Source organism: Thamnophis elegans, chromosome 6, assembly GCF_009769535.1.
Source record: "Thamnophis elegans isolate rThaEle1 chromosome 6, rThaEle1.pri, whole genome shotgun sequence".
In the NCBI taxonomy this organism is placed as follows: Eukaryota; Metazoa; Chordata; class Lepidosauria; order Squamata; family Colubridae; genus Thamnophis; species Thamnophis elegans.
This window is the reverse complement of record NC_045546.1, coordinates 75099729-75121184: the sequence shown is the minus strand read 5'-3', so window position 1 is coordinate 75121184 and position 21456 is coordinate 75099729. Positions and strand designations below refer to the sequence as shown.

General features: G+C 40.1%; 1 protein-coding gene across 1 annotated transcript in view; it reads left to right on the top strand.

Moving 5' to 3' along the window:
- ADAMTS16 (ADAM metallopeptidase with thrombospondin type 1 motif 16) overlaps positions 1 to 21456 on the top strand; it is a 102025-nt gene that overhangs the window by 22241 nt on the left and 58328 nt on the right. Inside the window, exons 6-11 of the mRNA XM_032220453.1 lie at positions 1107 to 1190; positions 7164 to 7323; positions 8781 to 8886; positions 10861 to 10998; positions 12523 to 12676; positions 14942 to 15037. Coding sequence (XP_032076344.1) covers positions 1107 to 1190; positions 7164 to 7323; positions 8781 to 8886; positions 10861 to 10998; positions 12523 to 12676; positions 14942 to 15037 — 738 coding nt within the window. The remainder of the gene's footprint in view (positions 1 to 1106; positions 1191 to 7163; positions 7324 to 8780; positions 8887 to 10860; positions 10999 to 12522; positions 12677 to 14941; positions 15038 to 21456) is intronic.

Below are 21456 nucleotides of genomic sequence, written 5' to 3'. Positions count from 1 at the left end.
GGCCGAGAGAGTGGGAAGGGTCCGGATCTCTGCGGGTAGATCGTTCCACAGGGCCGGAGCAGCTACAGAGAAGGCCCTCCCCCGAGGGGTCGCCAGCTGGCATTGTCCGGTCGACGGCACCCGGAGGAGGCCCAGCCTGTGAGATCTTATTGGCTGTTGGAAGGTGTGTGGCAGGAGGCGGTCTCGCAGATATCCAGGTCCCAAGCCATGTAGGGCTTTAAAGGTGATAACCAGCACCTTGAAGCGCGTCCGGAGACCGATAGGAAGCCAGTGCAGCTCGCGAAGGATAGGTGTAACATGGGTGTATCTAGGTATACCCGATGTCGCTCGCGCGGCTGTATTCTGGACCAACTGTAGTCTCCGAACACTCTTCATGGGCAGCCCCATGTAGAATGCCTAGAAACATAGAGATTATGTATGAATAATTACCATGAAATATGAACCTTTTTCACTGAAACAGCTGGGTAAAACTGTACAAATACACATGTTTAAGAAACAAATAACAGACAATATATACTATCACACACATACACACCTTGCATGACCTTTTCTTTTTATTTTTCTGTGCTATTTAAATAAAGACAAAAATAGGAGACTATGGATGAAAATCAAACCTTGCCCAAGTAGTTCTCAACTTACGGCCATAATTGAGCCCAAAATTTATGTTCTTAAATGAAACATTTGTTAAATGAGTTTCCCCCCCATTTTACAATCTTTTATGGTCTTTCTTGCCACGGTTGTTAAGTGAATCACTGCAGCTGTTAAGTTAGTAATGTGGTTGTTAAGTGAATCTGGCTTCCCCATTGACTTTGCTTGCCAAAAGTTTGCAAAAGATGATCACATGACCCCAGGACACTGCTACCGTCATAAATATGTACCAGTTGCCAATCCGGATTTTGATCATGTGGCCATGGGAATATAGTAACGGTCATAAGTGTGAAAAATGGTGGGTCGTAAGCCACTTTTTCCAGTGCCATTGTAACTTTCAATGATCAGAAAATGAATGGTTGTAAGTCGAGAACTACCTATATTTTCATCTTAGTTTACTGGTGGCCCTCATTTAACAAAGTCTAATTGCTCCATGGTTTCTTAAAAATATGTTTCAGGTTTCTGCTTTGTTCCGAGATGGAACAATTGGAGGTAATATCAACATTGCAGTTGTTGGCTTGATACTTTTGGAAGAAGAACAGGTAGAGTATATTCAATATTTTAAAGTTGAATAATTAATCCTGATTTTTAATCTTGCTCCTGGATTCAGTTCTTGACATCTCAGTGCAGAAGTGTCTTAGTAGCATTATGCGAATAAACCAATCTTTCCTTAGCTTGGTGCCTGCCAGATGTGTCGAATCACAATTTCTTGAAATGCATGCTGTAAGGCAGCTTCAGAGAAACTATCATTTATCATTGTAGTATTTGTACACTGTTGCAGTTATCTTTATGCAAATGTAAGTTTAAAGAGAATAAACATATGAAACAGGATGTTCAGGATTGAGCTTGTTGATTTAATGCCCCAATTATGTTGTGTAATTAATATCTATGTTTCAAACTACTCATTCTCAACATAAGAACTTGTCTTCTTTTTTTATAAATGTACATCCTGAATATTTGTTATTGAAACTTGGCCCTAGTTCTCAGAGAAGCTGCAAGCTCAATGCCTCATCATCTGTCCCAAATGAGGCTAAATGTAATCTTCTCAGATCAGAGGCAGAGTTTCAGGTATGGTATGGACATAACTTCTAACTGCTTGGCTACACTGCAGTGGTGGGTTTCAAAATTGTTTAGAATCTCTTCTGTAGGTGCGGCCTGCTTTGTGGGAGTGGCTTGCTGGCCATGTGACTGATTGGGAGTAACTTCCAGCCATGTGACTTGGTGGAAGTGGCTTGCCAGCCATATGACTGGGTGGGAGTGGCCAACTTGTAAAATGTGATGAAACTCACTTAACAATGCTCTTGCTTAGCAACCAAAATGTTGGCTCAGAAACTCTGGCATTTGAAGCACGCAAGTCTTAAAGCTGTCAAGTTACAAGACTCTTGCACCCCTAACCCTTTAGGAAAAAAAACCCAGGGGTGTTCAAACTTGACAGCTTTAAGACTTATGGACTTCAACTCCCAGAATTGCTCCTCTCGATCTTCATCTTGATCATGTGCGGATGGGCGGGGGGGAGGGAGCTGGAACCGGTTCTAAATGGCACTGTAGATTTGTGGAACCTCTTCTATAGAAGAGGTTAGAACTGGCAGGAACCCACCCCTGCTACACTGGATCATTCCTCTGAGCAATGGACAACTGCAAAGGAAGAGGACTGTAGCCTGGAACACCAGGCTTGTCACTTAAAAAACTATTTTTAAGTGCTTTCAGGGCAAAGGAGTTCCATTATGACAGACCAAATTAAGCTGCTTGGCTCTTCTCTCAAAGAAGTCTGGAATTATAAGCAAAATTGCTTAATGATGTTCAAAGGATCTGGGCCAGGCAACAGCATCACACGTTGGCTGCTTCACAGAAGTGTTTAGCCAGAATATTTTTAACCACAGGTCAACAAATAATTAGGGGCTGATTCACACCTCTGGCTAAACTACAATGTGTGATATTTGCACATCCAGTCAAGCCAAGAACAAACAAACCTCAGTATGGCTTTGTGTCTTGTATGAAGAGCCATTCTCTCAAGGGTTCACCCAGGTCAGATTCTATGTAGCCAAAGTTCAGAGAGAACTAGATCTCAGTCCAGTGAGGCCAGAGGTGAATAGGGCAGCCCATAGCAAAAAGAAGAGTTAATTTGTGCAAGCAATAACAGGCAAGCAAGGTATCAAGTGACCAAAGCTGCAGCTGAAATTCAGCATAGCTAGAGGGAAACAGAGAATGCCAGGGCATGGGTCAAGTTCCAAAGGGAGTGATAATTTGGAGAAAGGGCACGTGCATTTCACCAGGTAAGACGGTTTCTTTGAGAAGACAAAAAAATGCACATTTAGGTTGGAATATCGTGGAGTTGATAGAACCGTGTTATGATTTAGAATTGGTTGAATGGTTCAGACTGAGAGGCTTCTCTGGCAGAAACTCTGCATGATTCAAGACTTCTAGCTCAATTCCCTCATAGTTCCTCCTCATTTCAAGGACCTCTTTCATTCTCGGTTATGAGAGATTGCCACTTCTGGACTGGTTTTGAACCGGAATTGTTCCATAGTTGTCATGAATCATGATGAACCAGAGTAGCATCACAAGCATGAAAGAATTTCAAATTTATTGCAACCCTGAAGCTAGGTACATGAAGGAAAAATCTGCATATTAATGAGGAAATAATAGGTTTATGTCTACCACTCAAGGATCATTAGAGCCGAGGTGGCGCAGTGATTAGGGTGTAGTACTACAGGCCACTTCAGCTGACTGTTATCTGCAGTTCAGCGGTTCTAATCTCACTGGCTCAAGGTTGACTCAGCCTTCCATCCTTCCGAGGTGGGTAAAATGAGGACCCAGACTGTGGGGGCGATATGCTGACTCTGTAAACCACTTAGAGAGGGCTGAAAGCCCTATGAAGCAGTATATAAGTCTAACTGCTATTGCTATTGCTATTGCTATCATAGCCCCATGTATGCATAGCCCCTTCAGGAGATGTGTTTTATAGTAAAAGAAAAGCCAGATCTTTTTATCTTCTTCCATTGGCTTTAATGAATATTTTTATTCTGAGTTCATTTCTGGAGTATCCAATGAAATACTTGAAGGCACTTAAACATGTTAGTTTGAGGTATCATCCTTTCTTTCTTAAGCCATGAAATAAAAACTCCAGATTATCATCTCTCCAGTTGTTACAACTATGTTGATGGTATATTTTCTACTTTCCCATCAATTATTTCCCTCCTTCCTTCCTTTTTTTTTAAAGCTTTTGAATTGATTCCAAACTCCTGTGCAGTAGAAAACTCTACTAGCAATGTAATGCTTCATTTTATGTGCTGAGCGATCAGGGCTCCTAACGTGACAGCTTAATTACACTGAATGTTTAGATTTTCATGCTTGGACTATGTCCAACCTGAAAGAGTAGGAAGAATAATCTTTTGATCTTACACCTGTGACATAATTTTCCTTTATATCTCTGGCTTGGAAGTGCTACGCCTCTAAATCCTTTGCTTGCTATTCTTTTGCTTTTGACACTACCCATAACCATATATGTGTGTTATTGATCATATAAACAGAGCAAAAGGAGATAAAACAATTAGCTAGCAAGTGGGGGGAAAGTTACAGTTCAAAACTAACTTATATTTTACAGTTTACAGTTTAGCTTTGAATTAATTAATCACTTGGAATCGTACATAAGAAAATGCCTTTGGCATATCTTTCCCATTGTTTTCCCCTAATTTTTGTCCCTACGCGTTATTCTAAGAGAAAGTAATACTATTAGACAGACATAATATGATAATCTCTTCAGAGATTTTTCTATCTCCCTCGCTGTAAAGACATTAAAGATTTTTCTGACATTCTTTGTTAAAGTGAGGCGTGTTTTCTGGATTAATTTATTATTCAGTGTCCATGCTTAAGTCTAATGTTCAGAAACCATACATTTTGGACTTGATGCTTTGGTAGTTGACACATTTGGGAAGCAACTGATTTTGCTGTATAAATTACATTATGCAAATATTGTGGACAAGATCCAGCAGTAGCTATGGCCAACTTTTAGGAACTGATAGCGACTGAAATAGACATATATCATCATGTTCCACAAAAACTTATTTCAAAGGCTTGAATGGCTACAAAAATATCAATCATGTCAATCTATCTTATTGGAATTCTAGCCTTTAAAGTTAACTGTTCATAAAGTCTTTTCTTTATTACAACTTATTCATAAGTGCAGACATTAACCCCATTTATGCAATAATGCTTACCAAGATATTTGAACAAAATTCCTAGATAAAACCAAGTTTACTTCACCTCTTCTCCAATTGCCAGTCATCTTGCTTCAGTATTAGAGAAGAAGATGAAAATGGCTTCATATATCCTCTCTGTGTTCAACACTCTTCTCTCCTGATCACAAATATTTTAGGTATTTAGATACACAGAACAGCAGCAAAGATAAAAGAGAAGAGATAATATTAAACCTAGTATGTTTTTCTTCCAGAGTTTTTTGAGTCAAACTTGAATGGCGTTAATTACCATAGTGAGCCATCACACAAGCATAGAAGAATTAGCACCAACCTTTCTAGCAGTCCTAATCTCAACATTTCTATGCCACCCAGCCATATCCAGGATACTGAGATACTCCATTTTTCAGAATATGGTCCCTTCTCCACTACTATAAAAATTATAGGTGACTGTTGTGACTCAGCAGATGTCTGCTGTGAGTCTTTTTGGGATACAAGATTCATTATGCAGCTGGGGCTTGTGAGAGGCAGGTTTGGAGATAAAAGGACGGATGCTGCCACGCCCTAGTTGCAGGAGTCAACATACGTTCCTTCGTGCGTGCCTTGGTTTGTACAACATTGTTTGATCATCAGTCGTGGTTTATGTAAGATTCACTTGGATAAGTGCTCTGTATGTCTGTAACCCTGATTCATAGAGACTTTGGAAGAAGTGTTTTGCTTTCGTTTTCTTCAAATTGAGTTGCCGTAAGAAAGATTTGTTTTCATTACGTTATCTGGTCAAAGACTTGTATTTATGTTATTTTTGGGCTCGAAGCCAGCTTGAACTGTGAACTGATAAAGAAAAGTTCCTTTTAAGTTTAATTGTCTGCCGTTTGTTAAGAGCTGTGAAGGGGGAACAGAACAGGTGACTAATAGAAATTCCTTATTGATTAAAAATGTATTACTTAGATTTTCAAGGACAAGGCAAATAATACATTGCAATCCAGGTAAATTGTACATATCACAAACCTCACTATGCATGTACAATTAACTAATGAAGAATTAGAATCTGTTGGAGGCTGGTAATTCCAAGGAGGAAATTATGACATTGGAAAGTAAAAAAAAAAAAAATTGGAGGAAGTTTCTAGAAAATATCTGAAAAAGGTGAAATGTTTTTTTAAAAATTAGGGAGAATGAAGATTTGCCACTAATCTTGTAAACATAATAAATTTCATATCTCTTGTAATCATACTTTTCACAATCTTTATTTGCACTGGGTGACACAAAGGCCCAGTGGTTAATACTCTGGTCTTGTTGGCTGGAAAGTTGACAACCCAGGTTTGAGACCCAAGAGTTGTGCAATGGAGTGAGCGCTCGTCTTTGCCTAGCTCCTGCCCACCTACCAGTTTGGAAGCATGCAAAAGCGAGTAGCTAAATAGGTACCACTTCGATGGAGAGGAAACTGCACTTCGTGTCATTTTGACCCCATGACCACAGAAACGTCTTCGGTCAGCACTGGCTCAACGGCCTTGAAAAGGAGATGATTGGAACCCCCTAGAGTCAGCAATAATCAGTGGAGTAAAATCTGCAAGGATTCCTTTCCTTTTCCCGTTCCATTCCTTATTAGCACTACATCATTTGGTGAAGGAAATAACAGAGATTTAAAAACAGCACTCTATACTTTTGTTTCTCTATTTCTAGTGGGAAACACTGTTGCTAACTTGCAATTTCAGAAAGAGAAAACGACAAATTATTTTGTGTTCCGAGGTGCCATTTCGACCCACTGGCTATGCCACAAAAGAGAGTTAATGAATCAGTTGAAGAGAGTTTGTGCAATCATAATCAATGCTCATTATTTACTGATCACTTGGCAGGATGCAAACCAGGTGTCTACCAACCAGGCCTACCAATCTAGGTACATCCAAGCCAAATATTTTTGCTAGGCAAGTCTGAAGGCTTGATAAATATATTGGTTTTCCAGTCCTAGAGAGAACTCCTGTATGAAGGTTCTGATGGATTACCTGGTCTTGGCTGGTGAGTTGCATTAGGCAATACAAACCCTTTCTAATGAGTTTATATTAACAATGGGTCTTTGAAGTTCCTCAAAATGTCAAGTTGATTTTGCAAAGTAGACCAAAACATCCATTTATTTTGTCTAAGCCGCTTTCGTAGAAGGAAAAATATTGGTGTTCTGTTGTTTCTCAAATCTTTGCCCCAAAGTGCTGGTCTGTTTTTATTCAGTTACAAACTGCATTTTTTAAAAACATCCCTGCTCATTTTTACTTTCCAATTTTTTTAAAAAAAAACTGAGCGGAGGTGTTCCTTTGTTTGATTTGTCTGCAGCCAGGCCTTGTGATTAATCACCATGCTGACCATACCCTGAGTAGCTTTTGTCAGTGGCAGTCTGGGCTGATGGGAAAGGATGGTAGCCGCCACGACCATGCGATTTTACTAACTGGCTTTGACATCTGTTCCTGGAAAAATGAGCCTTGTGATACTTTAGGTAAGTTTTTGCATGTACTGGGCCACAAATGCACCAAGGAGCCTTTGGCAAGACTGATATCTTCAAATGCAGGGTTTAAGGGTTTAAGGGTTTATTTAGTTTGTATGCCGCCCTATTCCCGAGAGACTCAGGGAGTGAAGGGGAGGGGGGGTAAAAAATAAAAAATAAAAAGACAAACAATTTAAAAATACAGCAACATTCGTACCTCGGATGGGGCTGGAAGATTCAACAGCCCCAGGCCTGCCAGAACAGCCAGGTCTTAATAGCTTTGCGGAAAGCCGGAAGGGTGGTAAGGGTCCGGATCTCGACGGGGAGATCGTTCCAGAGGGCCAGAGCAGCCACAGAGAAGGCCCTCCCCCCGGGGAGTTGCCAGCCGACATTGGCCGGCAGATGGAATTCAGAGGGGATCTAGTCTCTGGGATCTGATCGGTCTTTGGGAGGTAATTGGCAGGAGGCGGTCTCTCAAGTACCCAGGTCCGATACCATGTAGGGCTTTATAAGTAACGACTAGCACCTAGAAGCGTGTCCGGAGACCAATGGGCAGCCAGTGCAGCTCGCGGAGGATAGGTGTGACGTGGGTGTACTGAGGTGCACCCACAATCGCTCGCGTGGCTGCATTCTGGACAAGCTGAAATCTTCGAACACTCTTCAAGGGCAGCCCCATGTAGAGTGCATTACAGTAATCCAGTCTTGAGGTCACGAGGGCGTGAGTGACTATCCGAAGGGCCTCCTGGTCCAAGTAGGGTCGCAATTGGTACACCAGGCGAACCTGGGCAAAGGCCCCCCTGGTCACAGCCGACAAATGGTGTTCTAAAGTCAGCTGCGGGTCCAGGAGGACTCCCAAATTGCGAACCCTCTCTGAGGGGCGTATAATGCAGGTACTGAATACTTGCTTAGATGATGAGAAAAGCAACATTCCCATTATTTAAAATATCCAGTGATTGCAGATCCAGACAGAGACTTAATAATATCAAGTACATAGAGATTTGTCCATGTTCTCCTCGTAATGCTACTTGGAGTAGGAAACTAGGAGTAGAAAAGTTCACCAATCTTATTAATGAATGAGAATATTTTATGCCAGCATCTTTCTTTATGCATTCATGGGACTTGTAATGCATCTCACTGAAGCTTCTAGGGCAGTGTTTCTCAACCTTGGCAACTTGAAGATGTCTGGACTTCAACTTCTAGAATTCTCCAGCCAGCGGATGCTGGCTGGGGAATTCTGTGAGTTGAAGTCCGGACATCTTCAAGTTGCCAAGGTTGAGAAACACTGTTCTAGGGATTACAGGAAATAAATATTTGACTCAAGCACAACAGCTATATGCTATCAATTTCTACTACTTTTTTGTAATTAAAAAAGGGAGACATCTCTTCCTATCTTATTTTGATTGTCTAATCCCATTTTTTTTCCCCGGAACGCATGCTGTTTATCTTCTTTTTTCACTTAAACACTCCAGGATTTGCACCAATAAGTGGCATGTGCAGTAAATACCGCAGCTGCACTATTAATGAAGATACTGGGCTTGGACTGGCTTTTACTATTGCCCATGAATCTGGACATAAGTAAGTTTGCCAACCTGTTTTTGGAAGAGGAAAAGAATTTTAAAATTAAAATCTTTCCTGCCAAAAGAATGACCAATAGATTATTCTTTTAGATATCCAAACATGCTGTGTGATTTCCATTAAGTAGGGTTACTGCCAGTGGTGGGATTCAAATAATTTAACAACCGGTTCTCTGTCCTAATGACCATCTGGGTAGGTGGGGCTCGGTGGTCATGTGACTGGGTGGGCGTGGCCAACTCAAGGTCACTCAGGTCGATGGGCGCTTCGCCTTAGCTGTTACAATGTAATAAGGGTTAACCGGAGAGGCAGTTTCTGTAAGCAGGTCAATAAAGATTAGGCTAGAAACAATACTAGAATGTTTCCTTCCTGCCTTCCTTACTGGATTAGCTCTGTAAAGTGGAAAAAAACAAAAGGAGATTTCTTCCAACAACCGGTTCTCTGAACTACTTAGAAAGTTACCAACCGGTTCTCCTGAATAGGTGCAAACTGGCTGAATCCCACCACTGGTTACTGCTTACATTTTAATCACAGTTTGATATTTAAGTATAAAAGGAAACATATTGGAACTGCAGTGACATCTGTTATAAACACCTCAGTAACATATCATAAAATTTTATACTGAAATATATATATCAGCTGGGTTCTGCCCAGCTTTACTGCTAGTTCACTTGTGCACTACGTGCGCATGCACATTTCAATAAAAATTGTTCAGAACTAATAATCTAGATGGCAGCGGCAGCAGTGGTGATAAGGGAACCAGTTCAGTGGCATGGCAGGCTGTCATACCACTACTGGTTCGGCCAAACTGAGCCAAATTGGTAGCAGCCCACCACTATATGTATGTATGTATGTATGTATGTATGTATGTGTATATATATATATATATATATATATATATATATATATATATGTGTGTGTGTGTGTGTGTGTGTGTGTGTGTGTGTGTTTATTTGTGCTGATAAATAAATAAAGGGAGACTAGTATAGATCTATTTCAAGCTATTTAGCTCTCATCAGCTAGCCATACCCTTACTGGGATTTGAACCTGGGCTATATGGCATACTAGGCACACTAGGCAGAGATCTTAGCCATTAGGCCACAGGCTCTTATCCGTTATCATATATATATATATATATATATATATATATATATATATATATATATATATATATATATATATATATATATATATATATATATATATATATATACACATACATACATACACACACACACACACACACACACATACATACACACACACACACACACATATACATACAGACATACAGACATATATATATATATGTATGTATGTATGTATGTATGAATATATAGTTGTTATACTTTATCAATATGTAAAAAACCCATCTCTTACACCCACAGATTTATTGTAGAACAAAGAAAAAAAACCTATGATAATTTGTAGTTGTATCTACAATTCATGTGCCACTGTATTTGTGCTAATATAAAGAAAATGTTTAAAGCCATAATCTGGCCTGTTAATGTAATTTACAATCACCAGCAGTGGTCATCCCCACTGAATACACTACTGGATATCAGTTTTTAGGATCCAGGGCATATTATTAAACAAATTAGGCCAGGCCAGTTTAATGCAGGTTATAGTTATATAGGGGCAAATAAATCAATTTGCTTTTATCAGTCTGCTTGTCTACCTAAATTCTTTTCTGCCTAAAATTATTTATAGCCTGTAAAAAATACAAACATTGATAAGCATATGTGAAGCTATGTAGTCTACGCTCTATGTTTATGCTGAATAAAATTATTTACATAGAATGTTTAAAGGGCCCCTTGAAATGTGTTGGAAAATCATTGTCTTTCAGAAGTATAACCAGATTAAGATTGTGTACAATACTGAAAACAGGAGCTGGGATTCCTCTTCTGCTGAATTTAAATGCTGGCATTATGAGACAGTGTTTGTAAAGGTATAAAGTTAACATTTTGCCTCTTACAGCTTTGGCATGGTCCATGATGGAGAAGGAAATATTTGCAAAAAATCTGAAGGTAATATTATGTCACCCACACTAGCAGGACACAATGGAGTCTTCTCCTGGTCAGCTTGTAGTCGTCAATATCTCTACACATTTCTAAGGTACATGTGAGTGATTTCAGTGAGGAAAAAACATAAGCTCTGAGAAAGTTGCTTTTGTCCAGTGGTGGGTTTCAAAAATTGTTTGAACCTACTCTGTGGGTGTGGCCTCCTTTGTGGGAGTGGCTTGCTGCCCATGTGACCGGATGGGAGTGGCTTGACGCCCATGTGACTGGATATGAAGATGCCGACGACACTTGTCAGAACCACCTTAAATTACCTCACACACAGCACTGGCATGTATAAGAATATGATGTAAACTTGTTTTTTAAAAGGCATCTTTGGTTTGCGTTAAAACAACTTCAACACACACAATGTTCTGATTGCACCACAAACGCAGTAGTCATCCTTACCTTTCACAGAGGCACTGAGTTTTATAAATATGAGCATGATAGTGTAGAATAATCATATCTAAGGACCAGTGGTGGGTTTCAAAAATTTTTGGAACCTCTTCTGTAGGTGTGGCCTGCTTTCCGGGTCCACTGGTGGAACCTCTTCTAACCGGTTCGGTAGATTTGACGAACCGGTTCTACCGAATCAGTGCGAACTGGTAGGAACCCACCTCTGCTTTTGTCCCTTAAAATGGGAAAGTTTCATTACAGAAACCTGTAGGTACCGATATACATGCAGTAAGATCTGGTGAGTTTCAGACTCAGAGTTTCAGATTACACATGGTGATAAATCTAGTATGATCTATATGGTTCATAAAATAGCTGTTGATAGATTTCATTTCCTCTGTTTATTTTTTGGGAGAAAAGAACATATTGCAGGAATTTGCTTAATGCATTCAAGGAACATATGAAGGAGGAGACTGCATGCCTCCAATCTTTCCTGGGAACTCTCCAAATGAGTTGAAATACAAGTGTAAACGTCCTCAGCCACCCAACGCGGGACTTTAGTCCCTGCAGATGGAGAAGACCCATGTACATAAGACTCATGTCTTACTGTACATATTTTAGCACCATGTTAATGGCAGCTGTGAGTGTGAGTTTTATAATAATTGCAAAACAACTAAGAAGTCTAAATCGAAGTTCTAGCTTCTCTTTTTCCTCTTTGGAAAATTCCATCATTGATCTGAGTCATTTAGCAGAAAAACCATACATGTGCCTCATGATGCCAAGCTTGGCTGCCTCATATTCCTGCTTCCGTCCATTTAATGGACATATGTAGAAAGCAGAAGAAATGTCCTTTAAGGACAAGAGAAAGGCAATGGTTAGATAAAAGGGTCTTGAGCTTGAACCAAGAAGGTAACATGAGTAGTTTTCACAAGATAAAAGATTAAAGGGGAAAGCACACTCAGACTTGCAAGATTCTCTTACTGTAGCTTTACAGTAAAATTAGTTCTGATCCAAATGTCATTGGTTTCCTGGACTAGTCTATCTTGGAAAGCTGATATCATGTTATACAGAATTTCTATGAGGTCTGTGATCTAAAACTGTCCTCTTTCAGAAATGAATAGCTATTACAAAGGTCATTTTTCAATCTGAATTCGATATAACCAAAGATGTCTTGTTTGAATTTCTTTAGCTCTCCTCAATCCTTGTGCCTTGCTGATCAACCGAAGCCTGTGCAGGAATACAAGTATCCAGAGAAGCTTCCAGGCGAGCTTTATGATGCAACTATTCAGTGCAAATGGCAGTTTGGAGAAAAAGCTAAGCTATGCATGATGGACTTTAAAAAGGTTTTAAAATATTTCATTTAATCTAGTTTTAATCTAGATTAAATTTAATAAATTATTTAATCTAGGGGCCCTAGATTAAAGTATGTGTATTATTAAATCTTCTTCCTCATTTTATTCCCACGGGAAAGTGTGAGATGTATTAGTTTGAAAATAGTGAATCTCCTAATTCTCATGAACCTAGATTAAAATTCCACCTACATTAAAATTCTACCTAGATTAAAATTAATAAACTGATCTTAATTTAAATAACTTCATATATATATATCTCCCTTTATTTATTTATCAGCACAAATACAACAAATGTAACAAAGGCAACAGTAAAAATATTGGGTTTCTGTCATGATGGACTCTTGTGATGAGCCGATAGACAGATAATGGAAGCAGTTAGCTTCCTCCCATAATTCGGGCATACCAGGGCTTGTGACATACATACATACATACATACATACATACATACATACATACATACATACATACAGGTCTCTAGTTGTTCGGGCTTTCTCCCACGTAGAATTGGAGATGTCTTGGCGACGTTTCGACGAAGTCTCATTCGTCATCTTCAGGCTGCTTCAGGCTACTTCAGGCTTGGTGTTTCCAGGAGTAGTGTGAGATCTCAGCTGTTTCTTCCTTTTAACTGCCAGAGGGGGTTTGAACTGATTGGATGGGGGCTTGGCTGTGATAGCTTTGTGGATAGAAATCAGTGGTGGGTTTCAAAAATTGTTTGAACCTACTCTATGGGTGTGGCCTCTTTTGTTGGAGTGGCTTGCTGCCCATGTGACTGGATGGGAGTGGCTTGCCGGCCATGTGACCGGATATGAAGACACCAACGACACTTGTCAGAACCACCTTAAATTACCTCACACACAGCACTGGCCAGCATAAGAATATGATGTAAACTTGTTTTTTAAAAGGCACCTTTGTTTTGCGTTAAAACAACTTCAACACACGCAATGTTCTGATTGCACCACAAACGCAGTAGTCATCCTTACCTTTCACAGAGGCACTGAGTTTTATAAATATGAGCATGATAGTGTAGAATAATCATATCCAAGGACCAGTGGTGGGTTTCAAAAAATTTTGGAACCTCTTCTGTAAGTGTGGCCTGCTTTCCAGGTCCACTGGTGGGACCTCTTCTAACCGGTTCGGTAGATTTGACGAACCGGTTCTACCGAATAGGTGCGAACTGGTAGGAACCCACCTCTGATAGAAATCCAGAAAAGAATCTCTTGGTTTGATCTGAAACATTTGTATTGATCCCATATACAGTATTTGGATAGAAAACTCAGTTACAGGTAATTCTCACTTTACAACCACAATTGAGCCCCAAATTAATGTAGCTAAGCAAGACAATTGTTAAATGAGTTTTGCCCCATTTTATGACCTTTCTTGCCATCATTAATAAGTGAACACTGCAGTTGTTAAGTTACTAACATGGTTATTAAATGAATCTGGCTTCCCCATTGACTTTGCTTGTCAGATCACATGGCCCTGGGACATTATAACTGCCTTAAATATGAGTTAGTTGCCAAGCATCTACATTTTGTCCACGACAGTGGTCGGTTACAGGCGGTACACCCTGGTACAGGCCCTGGTACAGGCCACCGTTCCAATACTGTACTCCAGAGGGCCCCGCCCGCCGCCCGCCTTCCTTACCTATCTTTAAACTCTTCAGCGCTTCCGCGCATGCACACAGTGCATACAGTGTCTGCGCAATGTTCCACCGAGCAGCTGGAGCATCGCGGAAGCTTGCAGAGGTGTCGCTAGAGGGTAAGATGCATGCGCGTGCTGCGTGCATTCATGTGGAGGACACCGGGCCCCTTTGCAACTGTACCGATTGCAACGGAATTCAGAACCCACCACTGGTCCACGTGATCATGGAGATGCTTCAATGGTCATAAGTGAGAAAAGCAGCCATCAGTCACTTTTTCCAGTGCTGTTGTAACTTCAAATGGTTGCCAAATGAATTGTTATAATTCAAGGACCACCTGTATTTGAGTAACATTTCTCATCATTCCATGGAATTCCATGGATGTTATACATGCAGAAGTTCTGTCATTGTCATTGCTGCCCCTCCATATAGTTCTTGTCTTGTTCTAAGATAGGCAAAAACCCCAACTCTGTATGTAGATGTTGTATGATATGTAGCTACTAAGAGCACCATTTTGCTCTCCTTCTATAAGCTATTTTTTTGTTCTAACTATGGATATATTTGGAAATAAATCATTCTTAATGCAGTACTTCCCTTGTTGCTATTTTCCCATTCAGGATATCTGTAAAGCATTGTGGTGCCATCGAGTTGGCAGAAAATGTGAAACCAAATTTATGCCAGCTGCAGAAGGTTCAATCTGTGGTTATGATATGGTAGGAAAATATTTGATAGATGTTATTTACATAAATGGGCATACAAGTGGGGGGTATGAAGAAAGTGAGTTGAAATGGAAAATAAAATGTATTGCATCACTATTTGAACTGAACTGAACTGAATTGAATTGAATACTTTATCTTTGCCAAGAGTACTTAGATATGCAGACATTCAGTATCTGTTAATCACTTTTAGTACATCTGAATCATTTGCATTTAGATATGTGTTTGCTCCTTTCCTTACTGAGAGTTTTTTTCATATTATCCTAGGCATAATAAGTATTCTTTTGATTATTTAATATACTGAAGAGTCAGACTTGCATCCTCTTTCCTCAGTGATGCCAGTATTAAAAAGTTAAGAAGCTGGTCAGGCTTCCCCACAGCTGATAGAAACTTTGGTCATCCCCAAAGGATAGACTAGGTTGTGTGACCCGTCAAATGCGTGCCCGACAAAAGCGCGCCGACAAAACCGCTGTGAGAAAACCGTGAGGTCGAAAGCGCTCCCACAAAAGAGCGCCAACAAATCCGTGCCCACAAAAGCGCGATTAGGGTTAAGGTAAGAGTTAGGGTTAGGGTTAGGGTTAGGGTTATTACGTTGTTATTACGTTGTTATTACGTTGTTATTACGTTGTTATTACGTTGTTATTACGTTGTTTTTGCGTTGTTTTTGCGTTGTTTTTGCGTTGTTTTTGCGTTGTTTCTTGATGGCGAGCTTTCGTCGGCCTGCATTTGTCGGTACGCTTCTGTGGGCGCGATTTCGTCCTCGCGGTTTTCTTGCCACGGTTTTGTCGGTGCACTTTTGTTGGGTGCCCATTTGTCGGTGAACCCTAGGTTGTATGGGAAATCATTTTATTAGAATCACTGCACCCTTGGGATCAGGTTATAGTCCTGAGTGTCCTCATGTGATCTTGGAAGTCACATAGGAAGAAAGTTTAAATATCCTCTTAACTCCATAAGCTCTAGTTGGCTTCCTGACATTTTTGGTGATGTACCTGTACCAGGAAAGACACATCTATGAATGTCATATCGCTGATTAATCCTAGACCTTGTGGGAACAAAGAATAGTTTTTGAAAGAGAAACTGCATGAGAAGAAGTCTGGAATAATCAAGTAATCAAGTTTTTGGTTTTATTTAAACCTCTGATATTCTGCTCGATCCATGAGCTGTTCACCCAGAAATGTAAATGGATTTCCATGCTGATTGCAAGGATGGGCAGATTAGATTAGATTAGATTTAATGAATTTATAGGCCGCCCAATCCCGAAGGACTCCGGGCGGCTTACAACAAATACATTTAAAAATAGAAAAGTTAAAACAAAGAAACATAGATTTAAAAAAACCACATCATACACCCAGTCTAATCGGGGCTGGAACTCAGTCTTGAGGTCAACAGCCCGGGGCCTGCCGGAATAGCCAGGTTTTAATAGCCTTTTGGAAGGCCATGAGAGTGGGTAGGGTCCGGATCTCTGGGGGCAGTTCATTCCATAGGGTCGGAGCGGCTACAGAGAAGGCCCTCCCCCGGGTGGTTGCCAGCCGACATTGTCTGGCTGACGGCACCCGGAGAAGGCCCACCCTGTGCGATCTTATCGGTCATTGGGAAGTATGTGGCAGAAGACGGTCTCGCAGATATCCGGGTCCTAGGCCATTAGGGCTTTAAAGGTAATGACCAGCACCTTGAATTGTGCTCGGAGACCAATAGGGAGCCAGTGCAGCTCGCGGAGGATAGGTATAATGTGGGTGTACCTTGGTACACTCAATATCGCTCGCGCGGCTGCATTCTGGACTAGTTGTAGTCTCCGAACACTTTTCAGGGGCAGCCCCATGTAGAGCGCATTACAGTAGTCAAGCCTTGAGGTGACGAGGGTGTGAGTGACCGTGTGAAGTGCCTCCCGATCCAAATAGGGCCGCAACTGGTGCACCAGGCGAACCTGGGATGGTGAAGCTTCATAGGGTTTTATAGGTCAGTCCTGCAGTGAAAATGTAATGCTGGTGAAAAAGCTTTAATCTCTCTGTATAAGATCTATATGTGAAAGCAGAAATTGGTCACACTTTTTTTATTTTATGTTGGACTCGTTTTCTTTACTTCCTTGCTATGTCCTGCTTCTGCTCTCCTCTTTCTTCTACCTTGTTTTTCCTCTATTCTCACATTTGTTTAAGAAAAATGTCTTCAGATCACTGAAGATTTTTTTATATATATTGTTTATTCAAGAGGGCTAGGTCACAATAATATCAGTGAGAAGCTTTGTCTTTTTCTTCCATTTAACAATTCTTTCCCTCCCTTTAATCCATTCAGGATTAGTAGTTGGTCTTCTCCCCATAAATACCTTTTCCTCTCTCTACAGGCACATTTTGTCTTCTTTTGGCACCATTACAGATCTCTCTGAAGTTATTTAGCCATTAATTCACTCTACCTTTCTCAAACCTTCTCTGTAGCTGCTCCGGCCCTGTGGAACGATCTATCCCCAGAGATCCGGACCCTTCCCACTCTCTCGGCCTTCCGAAAGGCCACAAAAACCTGGCTATTCTGGCAGGCCTGGGGCTGTTGACTTCACGAACGAGGTCCAGCCCCACCTAGATTGAGTGTATGGTGCATTGCTTTTTAATCTGTTTCTTTCTTTCCTTATTTTTTAACTTTTTATCTTTTTAGTCCTGTATTTTGTAAGCTGCCCGGAGTCCTTCGGGATTGGGCGGCATATAAATTTATTAAATTTACAATTTACCTATCTGCATCTAATTTTGTACCCACAAATTCCATATCTTCCTTCTCTTGCTTTAGCAAGAGGGACCTCTTTGCAATACTATCTCTCAGCTTTTTCTTCCTCTTGCTTGTCTGTCTTCCTTCTGTGTGTCTCAAATGGCTTCTTCTAATCCTAGTTAAATGTAGCAGCATTCTCCCAGTAGTTCTCAGTAATTTAGCATTAAATCTCAGATGTAAGTAGTTCAACCCAGATTTGATCCAGATAAGTGAGGGGAATTGGCAGAGACTTGGGGAAGTCTTGCACCTGTAATTTATTCCAGAAGACATTTCTGTTTACACGTGTGGAAGCATTCATCCTAATACTGGGAAGCTGATTTGTACCAAGATTACAGCAGAGAACAGAAATTAGAAACTCTTTCCCCTCATGGCATTACAAAATCATTGCAGAATTATTATTTATATGAATTAAATAATATTGAGTGAGCCTCAAACACAGGCAGAATCATGCTGTATAACTGCAACAAGCTGCAAACGCCTCTCTCAACACACAAATGAAAAAAAAATTGTGAGGTGTAAACATTATTACAAATAGTGGGATATGAGCTTTTTTTGCCCTTCAGATGTTGCTGGACACAAATTACCCATTATCTGCAACCAGCATGGTTAATGAGCAGCAGTGGTGCAAGTGTAGTTCATTATCACACGAAGAGTAACAGGTTGCCTATCTCAAAGCAGCCAATCATATTCATTACGATTATTTTTAGCTTCAGTTCTTAGAAGAAGAAATATCATATCAGGCTCTTTTTCCAAACAAAACTATTGAGTCATTTGACTCCAGACAAGATTTCAAGGATATATCATAAACAAGGCGCATGTCAAGTTGAATGCAGACAGACTCCGTTTAAACTTTCACATCAAAGCCAGTGTGTACTTTTAGGTTAAATGGGGTGTAATCCTGACTGACAGTCCCAAGAGAAGTGCTGTGTGTGAGTGTGTGTGTTTGTCCAAGAATAACAGACAGGAACAATCAATTTCAAACAAATGACTTCATTTATAAATCAGATAGCACACACAATTTCTTTGCTTTCTTTACTATGTGCACATTTACTATTTTTAACATGTCACTTGCCATAAATCATTCTCATAAATATAAGGGGATACAAGGGGATCTAGAACAATAACATAAAATCTGACAAGATGACTGTAGATAGTCTCTTTGAAATATAAGATTCTAAACACAGTCCCCTGGTCCAAATGGGGGAGAAATGCCATGAATCTAATATGTCTAATATGGCTGCTGTATTCACCTAAATGCACACCCAAGTACAGAAATTGCCTCTCAGAACTATAGTCTTTTCAGAAGGCATCCTTTTGAATATGCAACAAAACAAAGATTGAACATAACAAATAGCACCTATTCAGGTATGCGTCATATTCAAATTCAATCTGATACCCGTGCAAAATCCTGCTTCTCTGCATGGTTTATTATCTTTATTCAGGTTCAGAAATATTCCCAACAATGATTAAATAAAAATAAATAAATAAATGCAGAATATATTAAATGACTTATTTTTGTGAATGAAAAGTGTCTTTTCCAGTGGGGTGAATAAAATAGACTCACGGTCTACAACAGTGGTGGGTTTCAAAAATTGTTCGAACCTACTCTGTGGGTGTGGCCTCCTTTGTGGGAGTGGCTTGCTGCCCATGTGACCAGATGGGAGTGGCTTGCCGCCCATGTGACCGGGTATGAAGATGCCGACGACACTTGTCAGAACCACCTTGAATTATCTCACACACAGCACTGGCATGCATAAGAATATGATGTAAACTTGTTTTTTAAAAGGCATCTTTGGTTTGCGTTAAAACAACTTCAACACACGCAATGTTCTGATTGCACCACAAACGCAGTAGTCATCCTTACCTTTCACAGAGGCACTGAGTTTTATATATATGAGCATGATAGTGTAGAATAATCATATCCAAGGACCAGTGGTGGGTTTCAAAAAATTTTGGAATCTCTTCTGTTGATGTTGCCTGCTTTCCAGGTTCACAGGTGGAACCTCTTCTAACCGGTTCGGTAGATTTGACGAACCGGTTCTACCGAATAGGTGCGGACTGGTAGGAACCCACCTCTGGTCTACAACCAGTTCCTTCTGTGGTTCAATTATCTCACATGTATACATTGCCTGTTGCCTAAACATATAGTATAAGATGCGTGTTGAAGGTATCCACTTTGTCTGATGCATGGAAAAATCTCAGACTTGTACTGTGAAGATTATGGGATAGAACTTGAGATATGGAGCTGCTACAGACCTAAGTGCTTGACAGCCAGCTTCAAACAGTCAAATGAAACTCACTTTCAGCAAATAAACCATTAATTTAATACTTTACCTTCTAAAACTATCAAGATGTACAACACAAAAAGCGTACTCGTCCATATTCACTCTCTCCTTTTGTAACTTTTAAGGGAGAGCCTTTTTTTTGCATTTCACATATAAACTGATTCATTTGAAGGATAAAAGGCAGAATGCATTCAGTCTACATTCACTGTATATCTGGAAATAAAAGATTCTTATTCTTTCAGTGCCTAGGAATTATTATTACAAGCAATGGATGAAGATAGGAACATATTGGTTGGCCCAAATCTGATTGAGGCAGTTATATCAATATAATTTGTCACTGTCAATGTGGGTTATATGTCAAGAAACAGAACATTCAGCAATTATTATTATATAGAAATGTTTCCATAATGTATATATTTTATGTTCCAAATGTACATATTTTTGCAACTATACACAATTTTATATACACTATATACACTATTCCTAAGGGTATGCTCTTTTCCATATACAGACAGTTTTTTGACGAGTTCTGCGCTTCCACGCATGCGCAGGACGCATACAGCGCCTGTGCGATCCTCCAGGAGCAGCGGGAGCATCGCCCAGACACTAGTACGCATGCGTGCACTGCACGTGTGCACGAGGATGCCGCCGGCCCCGTTCCAACCGAACCGGTTGGAACGGGGCGAGAAACCCACCCCTGGCATGCAGTCAAAAGTTTGATTGGGCTTAGTATCTGGGGAGATCTTATTTTTGGAGAAACAGGGTAACAAAATTAATAAATAATAAAGTAAAATAAATAAATAAGCCTTTTTCATGTCCTGCCACAAATGCATGAAGAGGAGAAAAGTGGTAGGACTTTCATTCTACTCTACTTTTGTCTTCCACAGGCCTTCAGGCCTGTTTGTGGACAACTAGGAAGAGACTGGCACAAGTTGCTCTAAAGCTTTCAGCTCCTGCCTCCCCCTAAAAATGCCTAGTTGAGAAGCCATTTTGAAATGTTATTCCAGAAGCAATTTCCAAAAGTAAAATGATGCCTGAAAATTAACAAAACAATTATGTAAAATATGTCCTCTAACTGACTGAGGGCTTTGTTCTGCTTAGCAAACCGACTAAGAATAAAGCCGTTTCCCCCTTTGCAAACCTGTATGAAAACTACTTCATAGCAAGAAGTGAATAATCTGTATTAGAAACAGGTTTAGAAACTGGTGTCTTTTTAATAATTGCATGGACAGATGACTTTTTCATATGTCAAGTATTTTTGTATATAGTTGCAATGGAAGTTATGAGAAACTATTATTTTTTGAAAGGAAAATTCTGTGTTTCCCCTTCCTACTACTCCATCATGGCATCAAGCATATGAAAGGGCATTAAAGGCCATTG